We start from the raw sequence: 16,791 nt of genomic DNA, 5'->3' as shown, positions 1-16,791 counted from the left end.
CTAGCTAACTAAATGACAAGGGGTCGTGATCTCTTCACTCCGACACGGTCCAATCAGCTATGGACAGTGTCAGTGCGGCTTGCGCTGTGTTGCCTCCTGCGAGAACGCACAGATTGGTGGTTCTGCAGAGAGCGTGCGTGTAGCTGATTGGACAGTGTCAGAGCGAAGAGATCATGCTCCCTTGCCATTTAGTTAGATAGAAATGCCCCATTGACAGTTCAGGGGCTTATTTACAAAAATTGTTCCATGTGAACAGGGCCTTAGGATGGAATCCGTACTTACAGAAACAAAATCAAGGCATGCTCCATGGGCATTGCTTCTGATGGTATGTTCACACGGCTTATTTTCAGCCATTTTTCGGGTCGTAAACCCCCCAGAAAAATGGCTGAAAATACGGGGGGCTGAATGCCTCCAAATATCATTCATTTAAATGGGAAAAATGGCATTACGTTCACAAGGGGCGTTTTTAACGCAGTCATTTGTAAAAAAAGGCGCATAAAAAAACGCACCGAAAAAAAGAAGTGCATGTTACTTCTTGAGCCGTTTTTGGAGCTGTTTTTCATTGTCTCAATAGAACAACAGCTCCAAAAACGGCCGTAAAAAACGCATCAAAAAACGGCTGATGCATAAAAAACAACTGAAAATCAGAAGCTGTTTTTCCTATTTTACAGCCGTTTTTCGTTTGTGGTGTGAACATACCCTAAGGGAGAATACCTCCGACCTGTGATGTTACAAGGAGCACCATACATAGCAAAGAAACTCCCTGTGCCACCATAAAGCCTCCTGCATTCAGCTCTGGCTTTTTGCTGTGAATGCTGCTCACTTCCCTCAGTTACCAAATGAATAATAGAAATCTCGATGGTTTTGCCCATGTGAACCTTGATGGTCTACCCATCACTACAAACATCACTTCCATTGTCCATTGCAGTACTAGATACGATGTTTACAGCTTTCTCAAATAGTCTTTATTATAGTCCTTGTGTGGAGTAAATTATTTAAAGAGTATTTCTCACGAAGACAACCCCTTTTTAAAATGAAGCTGCGGGTCCAGATTCTCTCACCGCCCGGATCAGCTGTTATCGCTGGGTTGAAGTGTTCATGTGTGGCGAGCTGACAGTAAAGTAGGCGCACGAGAACATATAAAACATATAGTAATGAAAAGTTATTATAATGCAAAGAATATACCTATTGTCTATGTATAAGAACAATTTCCCAGGCAATGACCTTGAGAGGTTATTGATCGATAGCTGTGAGCTTTCACTTAACACTTCTGTACTACTATAGCATTGTCACTTTCAATGTGAAGTTGTTTTGTGATCCATGAACTACTATGACATTTCTAAACATTTAATTTTTAAGGCAAATAAATCAATTGAAGGTCATGTATAAAAGTGTAAAAATAATGGATGTGACTATTCCTCTGCTATTTGATTTCCATAGCCCACTTTTAATAACTATCCTTGTAAAGTACCCGTAAGACTTCATTATTAATATTTTGTTAGCACAACTCTCAGATCATCCTGTTCATTGACCTAATCTCTTTAAATTTTCCATAAAGAGACTTACCAGGAATATTTCAAATAAACTTTACATGTGCTCACGCTTTCAACTACAGAAAATTCAATCCTCAAGAAGTAATCTCAGGAATTAGAGATATGAGGGAGAGACTTTACTATAAATGTGATGTGGTGTACCCCCAATGAAGGCAGACCATGCAGCTGTAATGGGCCTGTGCGCTGGACGGGGCTGTCAATGCCCAGCCTTGGAGCTCACAATCCTCTCTGGTAGGTTAATTGGCTTTCTATGGAATTGGGCATAGTGTGTTTGTGTCTAAGCTGGGGAATTTAGATTGTGATGCCCTTTGGGGACAGAGAAGACGCAGAAAGGGATCGGTGGAGATCTCAGAGGTTGATCAAACACTGATGGCATATCTAATCGATATGCTGTCAATGTTATTATTGTGAAAAGCTTCATTGTGATAAACAGTTACATTGGCAGTTGTTCAGTAGCGTGTGCCTTATTGCCCAGGTGAAATGCCCCTTGTTAAGGAAAAAAGCTCACACTAAACTGCAATGTCATACTGGCATTTTCACAAGTTGTCTTTCACAAGGAGTTATTCATTAATAATATTAATAATACCCGCCAGGTCCAAAATGTGACCCTTTTAGATATAAATCTCTTTCAATTCAATAGAAATTACAGCTGGAGAGGACGTTCAAACCGCCTCAAAACAGTCAGATGAATTGGCCCACTGTAGTTTTCCTAGAAAACATTATATAAATACACCCGATAACATTATGAGGTTGTACAAAAATAGTAAAACACGAACATTACCGCTACGGGACAACTGTCCTGTACTGTAATCATGTTTTCAGTACGGGACAGTAGTTCCACGGAGAGGCAGGGACTCCTAGCGTCATACATAACTATGATGCTAGGAGCCCGGCTCCCTGCAGTGTGTTCGGTCTGGGACTTGCGGCCGAAATACGTTCCGTCCTTTACGGACCGAACATGCTCGTGTGAATCCAGCCTAAGAGTGAATCTGTTTTTCCTACCAACCAATCAGATTGCAGCAGCCATTCTCATGGTGCAAGTAAGAGAATGGAAACCATAATCTGATTGGTTGTTACACATTTCTTTCAGTATTAGTTTTTTATGGAAACACTATGTCTAAAAATGTATTTTGGGCCCCCCATCTAAAAAAGTTATCCATTTTTTTCAGATGGAGGAGGGATTGGAGTTGGTAGCAGACGGGCTCTGGATGTAGTGGGAATATTTGCTTACACATAGAACAAGGCTATGGGGGGTAAACTATGACACATACTTAGATAAAAGTGCATCCAAAAGACTTGGATGAAAGTACTTTAGCAATTGCACTTCTTGCACTCCAGTTAATTATTTAGCAATAAATACTGTACATTATACACACAAATGCAATGTAGCACTGTTCTTGTCCCCAGTAAAGAGGTCAGCACTGTGCGTCAATACACAAAAGGTTAATCAGAGTTGAAGGCATTCTCCACCCGCAGAACAATCTTGTGACTGAGAGGTCATCTCCTGTAGTTAAACTATATAATATGTAAACTGAAATAAAATATAAACTGCAAGTTTAAGGACCAGCAAACAAAAAAACAACAGTGAAAAATATTCGGTAAGGAGAAATTTTCACCAATATTTGGGTCACCGCTTGTTTATTTAGGCTGCTGTCTAAAGGGGTTGTCTGTTTTGACTAATTCCTTTTTATTAGAAGGGTCTCCTGATGATAAGATGATCGCAGGATGTCACATGGATTGCGTGAGGAAAAGGATCATTGCATGTTCCAACACACGCAATATTATGGAGGTACTACATAGCAGCACATGAAGTACCTATGGGTCCATAATACAGACCCATCGGGACTTTGTGTGCCACTGCACATAGACCATGCACAAAGCCCGGCTATTCCGTTTGCATGGATCCTACAGGTGTCTGATGGAGTTGACTTCAGGAAGAGCAGGAAAATGATCAATAAATTCATGTTGTCTACACATTTCTTATCACTTCATAAGCAGACACAGGTTGTTTTACATAACATTTCCCCTTTATTGCCATGCTAAATTATCCTATGATTCCCACTCATGTAGATCCCTAATAATAAGTGAATCTGGATAGGTGTCACATTAAAGGACATACTGCTGATCGGCTGATCGCTGCAGGTTGGCAGCTAAAAAGCTGTAACCCCTGGAAAACAGCTGTTATTGCTGGGAAAAGCTGCAGGGTACCACACATTTCTCCTGCAGCAACATCTGCTGGAGAAATGTGGTAATACATGACCCCCATTCAAATGGATGCGGGCCATGTAATATATAGTTGTTCTGAGTCCTCCAGATATGTAGCGGCTCTGGTTTTGCTAAAAGCGGAATCTTCCGTTTCTCTATGATGTCCATATACGCTAATAGGGCATGGACAGGGGTTTTTCTAATGGTACAATTACTTTAAGGTTCAAATGAAAAGACTCATAGGTTTCCATAATGAAAATGGTTATAAAGACACATCAGATCCTCAAATATATACACATTGGCGATTACATACATATATAGTTTACTTTATATTGATTATTGATAGGTTTGAATAATTTTTTCTAATCACTCAAACATTTATAAATGAATCCAATTTTCACTAGACAATAGTAAACATAAATCATTGATATTTCCGATTCTTACTGTACACTGCATCCTATTACACGTGGACATATGGCTGGGAAAGTGACTCACTGAGCTTCTGCTATATATTCATGCGGCTACTGATTGTACAGTCTCATTGATTTGGTGTAATACAGGCAGCTAAATAAACATGCGCTGGAGCTTAATGTGATGGAAACATCCAGCCTGTTAATATGCATTATTTCCTCTGCCTTTAAATATATACGTTTAATCATATAGAACATACAGGATAACAGGTTTAAGGTCATTCCAGATAATGTTAGCAATGTTTGATTCAAATTTTTGCAACAGATTGCATTTGTGCTTTATTTCTTTGTCCAAAAATGCAGCATGCTGCGTTTTGAAAAGACTGGATTCATTAACATTATGCCTAATGAAGAATGGCTTTAACAATTACTACACAAAATGCATCCATGATTAGAAATTGACCCACAAGAGATTTTGGGCATGCCCCCACGTGGCGGAATTCCTCCGCAACTGTCCGCATCAATGCCGCACCTAATCCGGGTTGCGGATTACGGCTGCGGATCTGCCCAAAATGTGCAGTAAATTGATGCGGACTAGCTGCTGCGGACTGCGGGAAAAGTGCTTCCCTTCTCTCTATCAGTGCAGGATAGAGAGAAGGGACAGCACTTTCCCTAGTGAAAGTAAAAGAATTTCATACTTACCGGCCGTTGTCTTGGTGACACGTCCCTCTTTCGGCATCCAGCCCGACCTCCCTGGATGACGCGGCAGTCCATGTGACCGCTGCAGCCTGTGATTGGCTGCAGCCGTCACTAAGACTGAAACGTCATCCTGGGAAGCCGGACTGGAGACAGAAGCAGGGAGTTCTCGGTAAGTATGAACTTCTATTTTGTTACAGGTTGCTGTATATTGGGATCGGTAGTCACTGTCCAGGGTGCAGAAACAGTTACTGCCGATCGCTTAACTCTTTCAGCACCCTGGACAGTGACTATTTACTGACGTCTCCTAGCAACGCTCCCGTAATTACGGGAGCCCCATTGACTTCCTCAGTCTGGCTGTAGACCTAGAAATACATAGGTCCAGCCAGAATGAAGAAATGTCATGTTAAAAAAGCAAGACGCATCCACAGCACACATAACATGTGCATGACAGCTGCGGACTTCATTGCGGAATTTAGAATCTCCATTGAAGTCAATGGAGAAATTCCGCCATGAGTCCGCAACCAGTCCGCCACTGGTCCGCAACAGACAGAGCATGCTGCGGACACCAAATTCCGCTCCGCAGCCTATGCTCCGCAGCGGAATTTTACTCAACGTCTAAACGAACACTGCTAAATAAAAGTGGAAGTCAATGGAGAAACGGCTCCGCTGCGGATTAACGCTGCGGAGTGTCCGCAGCGGAATTCAAGTGAAATTCCGCCACGTGTGAACCCAGCCTTTGACAGGACCTGTCAGATCTCCTCTTACATGTCTGTTTCAGTAAATACTTGTATTCCTCATGATATAATGGAGCATCTTTTCATAGAACTATTTGATGTTCCTCTGTTACTCCTCCTGGAAATATTATAATTCCCTTGTCAATAGAACATCTCCTTGCAAAGTCTGACACTCAGCACTGATTGTTCAGTGTAACACTGTGCATGGACATGCATCATGGACAATATGACACTGTGTAGGAACACATTGACAAAGGGAATGGTAACACCCAGATGTCAATTTATTCATACATTTTCAAGAGAAATACTAGAGGAATGGCACAACACAGAATTCTAAGAAAAGATGCTTACAAATACTTTAAAAAAACAACAAAAAAATGTCAAAGAAGTTGACAAAGTCTTTTTAACAACCAATTCTTAGACTGAAGCCCCCTCTTGATAAAGCAATTTCCATTTGTCTGGCTTCTCAAATCCCCTGGCGCTCAGCTGTAATCACCAGGGCAGCTGTGGTTGACCACTCATTTCCCCTGTAGCGCCCACTTCAGGGAAAATGTAGTACTGCATGACATCCTTTCAAATCAATAGGCGCCAATTGAATAATTTCTGGCATCAAGTCCTCCAGAGCAGGATGAGCCCTTTACAGTAGCTCATCTGTTCTGGCTCATAAAGCAGGGGGGGGGGGGGTCCAAAGTTTGGCACTCACATTTATGACCTCCATTGCCCAATTATTTTGTATTTATTTATTTTTATAATTAATGGAAAGACAAATGCAAACTGTCATTCTTTCTATTAGCTGTCCATCCATTCACATACACCCCTACAAGTCACCCTTTAAAAAAAAAGTTACAAAATAATAATAAAAAAAAAGTTTGGTAGTGAGTCCAGTAAAATGTATTATTTTTTATTTTCCAATGTAATTACAATGGTTCTGTTCCAGACAATAGCAATTCTACATGTATTGATTTTTCCATGTTACTGTTCTGTTTTCATTGTTCCCTGTGTATTTAGATACAGTTAATTAGCTCTTCTCTCTGATCGTATTATGGACTAATAGAGGGAACGACGTCCTTCATGACTGATTGATTTCACCATCTATCTATATTTTAGTTGATAGTTTGTAGATCTGATTGTTAGCATTATTATTATTTTATTTGTTATAGTAATGTTATTGCTAAGTCTCACTTTATGCTATTATATTCCAATGTATTATATTACATTTCTAGCCAACTGTTATGTTAGACAATTGCAAGAGCATCAGTATATACCTAATATAATGTTATCAGAGTCATTCCTATTTTTAATAGGATCAATTATAAAAGCACAGCACGGCAACAACCGGAAATTAAACTCCTCCAATGCTTTCCCGCAGGAGAATTTATCAGCCTATATGCAGTGTATATTCTCTCACACCATGTATCCTGCTCAATTATTGGAATCGCTCCACCTCATAAAGGTGCCATCCTTTAGTAAAGTCATTTCTTTTCAGTTTTCGCTGTTAGTAGCCACCTATTTAATGTCCAAACAGAGATTGTCCTCTAGAAATTCAGTATGCTTTTTTTTCACACAGTTCAGTTTTTCATACATTTTACAAGTATTTTGTTTATAATTTTTCTCTGTTTAGAATCAACGGCTAATTTGGCAAAAGATGCACCGAACTGTGCTGTGTAAACAACGCCTAACACTTCTGTTAGAACTTTTCCATCTGGTTTATATTGTTTTTTTGCAGGCTAAAATAGCATTCTGCTGTGTTCTATCCAGTAAAAACAAGAGGAAATCAGAAAGACCCATTATAAGTCAATAGTGGGAAATAGATTATCATGGATCATATTTGTCATCGATCCTGTAAAAATGGAAGCCGTTATGCCAGTTTGAACCCAATTTTACAATGCTCAGAAAAAAATGACTGTAAATGTTTACTCTAACAGTTCGCAATATACATTAGTTTGGTTTTGGTGGATCCCATTATATAAAAAGGTCAACTGCCTAATGACCATGTATATGTTCTCTTCAGTGAAAATGATATTTCTGATTCTCTTGTTCTTCTCTGAGTAAGGGCTCATACACACGGCGTACCTTTGGTCTTTACAAGCTCAGAGTTGTACAGAGTCATAATATGTCACCCATAGAAGGGGCCACCCATTGAAACCTTTGCATACTCTGATTTCAATGGTGGCATGCTCCACCGGTTGTCGTATTATGGAGACATTCTCAACCATAAATATTGCTTCTAGGGGAGAATATCTCTGTAATACAGTACCATATGGAGGCACAATATAGCAGCACACCCTAACTTCCATTAAACAGAATGGAGAGAGCACTCCCTCCACTAGTACCTGCCCGTAATCTATGACCAGCAGTGACCCCCAGTTCTCGATATTGGTGCGGGTCCCAGAGCTAGGACTCACATCTATCAGACATTTGTGGCATTTACTGTGGATATGCCATAAATGTCTAGGTTGAGAATACCCCTTTAATGCTCACCCTTCCATATGGATAAGCATGCACATACCACTAAACCGTGCAAGTTAATGGGAAGGTTGGGGGTCTTAATTGTCAGCTGACATATATTGGGTATGGCATATTAATGCTCAACCAATCACTAAGGCAAACATGCTCATGGGAAAATGTCTTCAACTCAGACAAAAAATTGGAATGCTGCATGAGAATGGGTCCATAAAAGTAACAAAAGACACATGTTCTTCCTTCCAACAGTCACATCATCACCTCATGGGGATAAACTAGTCTAGCTGCACGTCCCTTTTTGTTCTGAGAATATCACTTACACAATATATTATACTTTGTTTCCTCAGATAAAGAATAATTGGGTAACAGCAAGGGATTTCAGCCAAGTACATCTACTTCCTAATATTAAGTTGAAAGATTAAAGAAATCTTGGAAACTTTTTGCCATGCAAATCTATCTCACGAATGAAGAGCAGAATATATGTAAACTTCGATAAGACCATTTGAGAAAGGATTTAAACAAGAAACTCACCCTCAAGGTTAAGAATATCATGGAATTTCACATCACAACCATGCTCGTTCTTTGATCAGCCAGTGATATAAATAGTATTATCCATCTTCATGTTGGACCCTTTCTTACAGTGAGGTTAGACATAGACAGAAATGTTTAGCCCTATATGACTGATAATGATGAGTTTGGAATAATCGTTATGTTTATGGTACCAGAACAATGGTGTGGGCAGAAGGTGGTACAAGATACTAATGTTTGGGCACACTTTCTGTGGGCATAACAACACAACCACACTTGTCAATATTGTCATAAGATTTATTGTATTGCGATTTTCCTCGTTGGACAACCGTTTTCTATATGTGCTATGTCATATGGCCGTAAAAGACCGGATTCCCCATGCAGGACCCTTCTGTATGAACCCCAGCAGAGTGGATATGAACAGCTCTCTTAACCTGTGATTGTATTGGCTGTCATGCTAGACTGGTGTATTACCTGTGCGGTTGCACAAGGCGCATCAGACATCCATGCTAAAGAAGGGGGCACCAATGATGACTTGGCACCTGAAGATTTGTAACCACCACAAATCTTAGTATTAATTGCATAGCATTATTAGTTAAATACTGTATAGCCCTTTTCGTATGGAGCTCTTATTGGGTCACTTTATACTGTTATTATTTAAGCACAGTGTGGTGGCAATAAATGAGGAATTTTGTGACAATGCCACTCTAGCACTGTACAGTATATTCTTTTTATGTTGTATGGTAATGGTGGCACTGTACAACATTTTTATATATGCAATTGTATAGCAGTATTAAATGGCCGACATTTGGCACTCTTATTTGAGCACCATTCTGTATGAAGCTGATATATATTGTCTCTGTAGGCACTACATGGTGTAGATATTTGAACACTGCATGACTATACCCCATATGGGAGAAGGGTCTGCGCAGAGCACCATCCAACATAAGGCTGGCCCTGTCATGTCATGCTTCATTTGCCTCGCAGTGCCACTATTGTGGAGATGGTTAGTTGTCGTATGGTTCCACTGGCCATAACAGTTGCTTGTAGTTGTAGGGTCTGCATGATTAAATGTGCTCCTGGGTACTTGCTCACACAAAAGAAATCTGTCCACTCTGGGCAACCCCATATATTAATCTTATGTTTGCCCCTTACTCTCATGCCTGTAATCGCTCCTCTGATACCGCAGAATACATTTTTAATACTGAGTCAATTTTAACAGTGTAACCTCATCTAAAGCAATGTGTTTCCAGACTTAGCATACAACAATCATCTTCATTCTATTATCTGCTCTCCCTGGGGTCTACTTCCTAAGCCACAAAGTATTGGAAAGCCAGTGATGTAATTAATAACAAATCAGCAATACACGGTCTGCAACAATGTTACAGCAGTCTCATGTATCAGTTATGGCCTTATCTCTGGGCTGAATCATTGCTGTAATAGCCATGGATTCCTGTCTCTTTATCCATATCAGTAATAAGCGACAGAAAATGCCTCTGCCAAACAATGGAATCATCAAAAATATGGTGTGATAGATTTCCGATGGGGAGCATAGAGCTGTGACTGTATATTTCTATCTATCTATCTATCTATCTATCTATCTATCTATCTATCTATCTATCTATCTATCTATCTATCTATCTATCTATCTATCTATCGGCAGTGGTGGGTTTCTGTGAAGGCTGCAGGTCAATTCCTAATAGTAGGGGTATGTCATTCCTTATAATACACACTTTTGCTATAGAGGACGTAGGCGCTTTGAGGCAATCCCTGATTGAATAACTAAGGTTAGTATATAACTATGAGATTCTGCAGCAGCTTGGGCTCAGTACTTTATACTACAAACCCTAGCTGTTGCAGTAAATCTTTATAAAGAAAAAGAGAAGCTTCATGTCAGTCAACCAATGATTGACATGATGCACACCTTTTTATTTAACAAGAGATTCTGCAGCAGATGGGCACTAAATAGTACAGTACTGTGCCCTACCTGATGCAGAACTTCTTTGTAAAGAGGAACAGAATCTTCATGTCAGTCAACCAGTGAAGTATAACTTTCTGTAGTTACTGGGGTTTGTATTATACAGTACTGTGTCCCAGCTGCTGGAGTATGATGCGAAATGGTGCCAGCAAGAATACCCCCGTACAGTGGTAGGTACAGTTTCGCCAAAATAGTTTACTACAATGATTCTTTTTAAGGAGCAATACAATGCCATTTCTAAATAATTGAGCAACCTTGTATTGGTAGGTAACGTATTTAGCTCAGAAGTTCTGCTGCAGCAATGGATTGGAAAATCTATTGATTTCAACTGCCCTTTATCTCGCATGCACAATGTAACACTGAAATCAATGGCTTTTCTTATCCAGCACATTTGGAGACCATGAATTATGGAATTCTCAGAATAGCAGTATAGGGGGTGTACGCTCATTATGGAATGCTGGGGCTCGGCATCAGTGGTGGCTCCAAGAACAAATGTGGTGGTGTGGCCCATAGTAAGCTATCAGATCACTTATTTCATATCACACCGTGTTAGGTTTTTACGTTCGGTGGTCACGGTCCCGTCCAACATATTGAAAGACGAATGCAACTTTATGCCATACAGTGCCATTACAAAAACATATAGGAAGCATACTATCTGCTCTTGTTTATATATGCACACCCTAATAAATTGGAAAGACAATATAAATTAAAATTGGAGCGGACAAATTACCCATAGCAACCGATAAAGGGCAATGAAAAATGATAGCGGAAATCTGGCGGTTCTAATTTGCATCGGTTTTTATAGTTCTCTTAACCTAAGACTATTAATACTTATAACAGGCCATAAAACAATATCATCCAGATCCTGCTGCAGTAATAGAAGCTGTAAAGATCCGCTAAGACTGTGATAACATCATCTGGCCCCATTCATTCAGTTATGGTGGAGCTGCTCTGGCCTGAGATCATTACACCAAGACAGTACCCAAGAATTAGTCCTAATGCATCTTATAGCCCTCATTACATACGGTGCGTCTGACAACACAAACATGAAATGTGATCTCCCGGTATCACACACAACCTCAGGGACCGCTCTGCTCTCTAAGGCTACAATTATATCACAACAGAGTGGCTGTTAGATGGTAATAACCTGCAAATGCTCTACATATACCCAGTCGCCATTCTAACTCATTACCCATTATCTCTGGAAAATGAACTGATTTGTTTTATTCTTACAGTAATAGTCCATTAATCTGGCAATTTATAGTCCGGAAATCCTGATAATGCAGCATGCCACAAACAGTCCAATACAAGATTAACAGGAATTTACCACAATAGTCTGGCACTTGGCAGATCTTCAGTGGCTCCTGAAAATCACAATGGAGTCCCTGACTTCATTGTGATCTTACGGACCTGCCCGGGAACTAATATATGTCTACATGTATGTGTATAAGAATCGCATGCTTTGGAATATCCGATGTTCCGGTACTTCACCAAATCCAAGGATAACGGATTATCAGACTTTTACTGTATTACTATTCATTATTTATTGACCAATCCTCCTAAAATACAACATTTCCGGACATGTAAACCTGGGAGATGTCCTCTATTTTCTTCAGAGGCTTCTGCATTTTCTTGGTCTAAGCGATGCTGAATTTCCAAAGGTGACCATCATAAATGGTAGATTTTACAAGAAGGCATATGCATTGCTATGGAGCAAAGCTCTGAAAAAGGCTCATGCCCAAGGCTACGTTATGGATCCATGCTGTATGGATCTGTAATACAGAAATCCATGTGCCGTCCTTTATCTCTGTGTGCCTGCAATTTCATAGGGAGGCATGCAGAGGCTTTTTTCATGGATTTATGTGGAAACTGTAAAAAAAACATTGCGGCATGTTCCAACGCTTACCTATGGGCACTATAAAGGCTGCCGTCAGTGGCTGTCACCTTTGGAAATCCAGCCCAAGAAAATTGAGAAGTCTCTCTGATATATTCAAATATCCTGAAAATGTCTTACATACAGTATATTGAATGTCATTTTTTTCTTTGATTCAAACAGTTATCTGTCAATAAACACAATTATAATACAATTTTGTAGACGCCCAATTGCCTTCCGCAAAGTCCATGGCTTTAGGCTATGTTCCCACACACAGGATACGCTGCAGACTTTCTGCGACAGAAAATACACAACGGAATCTCAAAAAAACATAGGTAATTCAGTCACAGAAATCCTGCAGAAAATAGTGCATTTTTGCTTCACATATCTGCGGAAACGCTGCGGTTTTACCTGCGGATGTAGCATTGATTATAGAAAACTTTACGTACATCTGCAGATTTCCAGCAGTTTGTACTGCATATCACTCCATAAACTCTGCACAAACCACAACAAAACTCATCTGTTGTGGAATTTATGCTCCACATTATGCTATAAGCCAAACACGCAGGATCTCCGCACAGAACCCGCAGCATAAATTGACATGCGGAATTCGGAATTCGAATCGCAGAACACTTTCTACAAAACTTCTGCGTTTTTTTTTCTGCATCGTGTGGCTGAGATTTTTTAAAATCTCATTCACTTTGCTGCTACAGTAAATACTGAAGAATTTCCGCACAGAATTCCGCAGCGTTTATGCTACGTGGGAACCCAGGCTTATAGTCAATGTGCTTCATAGTACAGAATTGTTCACTAATCGCCAAATATGTTTTATCTTCAGTAAACATTTTAAAACACGTCTGATACATGTTCCTCACATTTGAAAGTATTTTAGCTGATTGTATCCAATTGTTTGAGTAGCACAGACGGAATCATTGATATTACAAGGGTTTATTATTAACTCCACGGCAAACTAGTCATACTTGTCTACTATCGTGGAATGTCTCGGAGGCAAATATCACTGCTGTTATACACTGCTCGTACCAAATAACGTTCTTCCTTTGCTGATGTCTGCTAACATTATGGGGGCACTGTTGCTGCCTTTTTTGTGGGGACACCATTGCTTTCATTATGAAGGCTATGGCTGTATTTATAGGCGCCCTGCGGGTGCCTTTATGAAGGCACATTGGATAGCATTATGGGTGCAGTGTGGCTTTGTTATGGTGGGATATCTCTTTAATTGTTTCAATAGTACGAGTTAACTTTTCAAGAACATCTACGAGACTCATGAAAGAATGTCAGAAGTTATACAAAGCTCACCTGTGTGCATTCCCTCTGTGGGGTCTTTCTCGTCCTACTTTGCGGGCAACGTAAGTAAAGCTGGCCATAGACATTAAATGCTTTGTAAACCTTTGAACTCTTTTTGAACACGTGTTTTAAGCAACTTTTTAATTGTTTTTTATTTTAAAAAATGTACTTTATGAAATACAGTTTCTGTGAATCCTGGATACATAGAAGCTGTATCTTGCACTCAAACCCGAATCCGCGTTTTTTTTCGCAGTATGTGGCTGAGATTTGTTGAAATCATATCCACTTTGCTGCTACTGTAAATGCTACAGAATTTCCGCACAGAATTCCATTGAGGAAATTCTGCAGTGTATCCTGCCTGTGGGAACATACCCTAAGACCGGGTTCTAACTGGTCGGATACGCTGCATAACAATCATGCAGCGTGTCCGACCTGGAACCCGCAGTACATTCCGTCCGAAAAATCGCACCACATTGTGGTGCGGTTTTTCGAACGGAATTTCCTCTGTCGAAGAAAGCACTCATATTTACCCCCTCCGACTTCTCCAAATGTAGTCTGGCCTCCTATGATGACCTTGCAGGTGCTGCGATTATGCCACAAACGTTGCCACACTTTCTGTTGAGGGTTTTGCATTCCCATTGAATTCAATGGGGAAAACTCGCAATAGAAAATAAATAAAAACGCAGCATAAATTGGCATCCTGCAAATGAAATTCAGCACCGAAGGTCAATTTATTAACGCTTACACTGGTTTTTTTTCTGCAGCGTGGGCATGAGATTTTCTAATTTCCGTTGCGGAAATTCTGCAGCGTTTAGGCTACGTGGGAAACGGGCCTAAAGGTAACTAGTACACACTATAGCATACACAAATAAAGAGTTTTCATTAGCAAACGAGCAGATCACAACGCTCTCAGTTTTCTAAGATTGGAATATGAGAGAAGGGATCTACTTGCTGCACTTTGTGTCTGTACTCGGTTAGTACATATGGTCCAGTAACACTATACACATAGGGCGACACTCACCTTCACACTGGTGTGGCTGGTCTGTGTCTCGGCTTCTATGCAGCTGTGCGGCCCAATATCTTTGCGCTCCTTTCGGGAGCCAGTGCGGGCTGCTGGTGGGTAGCGACTCTGGTAGGTGAGCACAGAAGGGATGGTATCAGCAGCGTCGGTTTTGATGAAGAGCCCGTGTAAGGTGGCGGCTGTTCCCTGGGAGATGGTGGTGGTCTGGTGTGGGGAATTGGACTCATCCGAGTCCCTGCAGTAAATCACCCCGCTCTGTGATACGTGGATACTGGGAGCACAGCCCATACCTGTGCCAGGGTTCAGTGGTTGGCACAGAGGCACCCTCTATCGGGGTACCCTTCACAGTCTACAGAATGCCACAAGGAAAAGCCATAATGTCAATGTACTCAGTGCTGCCCACAGATGATTTCAATCATTTATCTATAAATCCAGAATGTCAGACCTATCATGTACTCAGTGCTGCTACACATTCATTCCTTCAGAATATCATGCATAGCACACAGGTAAGCCAATGACAACAAATCTACAAAGAGCTTATAATAGAAATTCACAGGAACAAAAACGGTAAGAGGACTGAGAAATGATGCCAACCATAATCATTATAACCTCTGCTACTTAAAAAGACCTCATGATAACCAGAGAACTGGCAGGACTTCCTAGAATGCATGAGGGATCTGTGCCAAAAGACTAAAGATCACAGTGCCATCTGTGTGATCTCGCTGCTATACTTTTGAATGCCAGACCCAGACATGTGCCAACGCTGCTGCACTCAGGATCATTATGGCCTATTACCAAGACAGGTGTCTCATCAGTTTGCACCAGCGCCAGCCTTCCACCGGTTGTACAATTAGAAAAAAGAATGAATGGAGAGGGGATTCCCTGAGATGGTGATACCCTGTGTGCCAGCCTAATATAGACAAAATGCTTCCTTCTGCTTAGCAAGCAACAGTTCTTCCCAGCATGTTCCTACCTCTGCAATGCTTTGACATGACAGGAGCCTGTGTCTTACGTACACTGCCTTACACATTCATACTCCTCCATTGTAAGCATCAGATCCCAGCACCAGCACTGAATCCATGCGACACAATATATCAACAACTGCCTTTACCATCTCACCAGTGGTGCCAGTGCCCATCCAGTACTGCAGTGATATACATCCCCTACTGTGCACAGCTGATCCCTCTGGTCAGAGCATAGAATAGATCCCTGGGTAGTGATGACAGTGGAGATTCCCTTCCTGGTGACTGCAGATCCTCTTCATGCACAGCCTTAGATCTGCCTTCTCCTGAGCCCTCCCAGCCCTGCCACTACTGCTGCTGAGGCTTCCTCCTCCTCTTGCTGGAAAGCAACAAGGCGTTGTCCCATTTACACATCATTTCACCCCTTTTATCTCAGTGGTGGGTGGCAGGAGCCCACTTCTCTGCCTCCTGCAGTCAGGCTATGACGGAGCTTGTGTTAGGAAGACTGCAACTGATGGTGGGTGAGCTCCTCTTCTCTCATCTACTGGAATGTACAAGAATTTCTAATGAGCGGTCCAGAACTACCGGCCACAACCAACGGAATATACTGTACACTCGCCATCACAATCTGATGTCCCTATTATTTATCATAGGATGATAGTCCATGCTACCTGTATGTATTCAGAGATATTTTGCTATGATGGGAAATTTTTTTACAGGATAAATCATTTCTCTCATCGTAAAATATCCTGGAAACTAACCCTGGAGGTAATGACGATAGTCAAAGAAGCAATTTTTTGGACTAATGTAACAAATTACCATCAGAAGGAATAAGGATCTATAATATAATGCTATGACAATGGAAGCTGTCATGTATGTTACACCAGTTATATGCTCCAAGGTGACAGATAAATTACAGCAAAGTAGATTTAGGATAGGGCTACACGGGTCGCGCGCTGCCTCCATCCTAAGTAATTAAATTGAATGGGGTTGCTTTGCAACCGGAAGTTGCTGCGACACGGAAGACCCAAGAAATTGAGGCCTGCTGCATTTCTTGCAA

General features: G+C 41.0%; 1 protein-coding gene across 4 annotated transcripts in view; it reads right to left on the bottom strand.

Annotated features, from left to right (window-relative positions):
• Window positions 1-16,265, bottom strand: part of PDE8B (phosphodiesterase 8B) — a 230,248-nt gene extending 213,983 nt beyond the window's left edge. For all 4 annotated transcript variants that reach the window (XM_075838621.1, XM_075838639.1, XM_075838649.1 and 1 more), the window contains exon 1: window positions 14,770-16,265. In XM_075838621.1, the coding sequence (XP_075694736.1) occupies window positions 14,770-15,057 (288 nt within the window). In that variant the 5' untranslated portion in view covers window positions 15,058-16,265. The remainder of the gene's footprint in view (window positions 1-14,769) is intronic.
• Window positions 16,266-16,791: the final 526 nt, after the last annotated feature.

Source organism: Rhinoderma darwinii, chromosome 1, assembly GCF_050947455.1.
Source record: "Rhinoderma darwinii isolate aRhiDar2 chromosome 1, aRhiDar2.hap1, whole genome shotgun sequence".
Classification (NCBI taxonomy): Eukaryota; Metazoa; Chordata; class Amphibia; order Anura; family Rhinodermatidae; genus Rhinoderma; species Rhinoderma darwinii.
The sequence above is the reverse complement of the archived record's forward strand: the minus strand, read 5'-3'. Positions and strand labels throughout refer to the sequence as shown.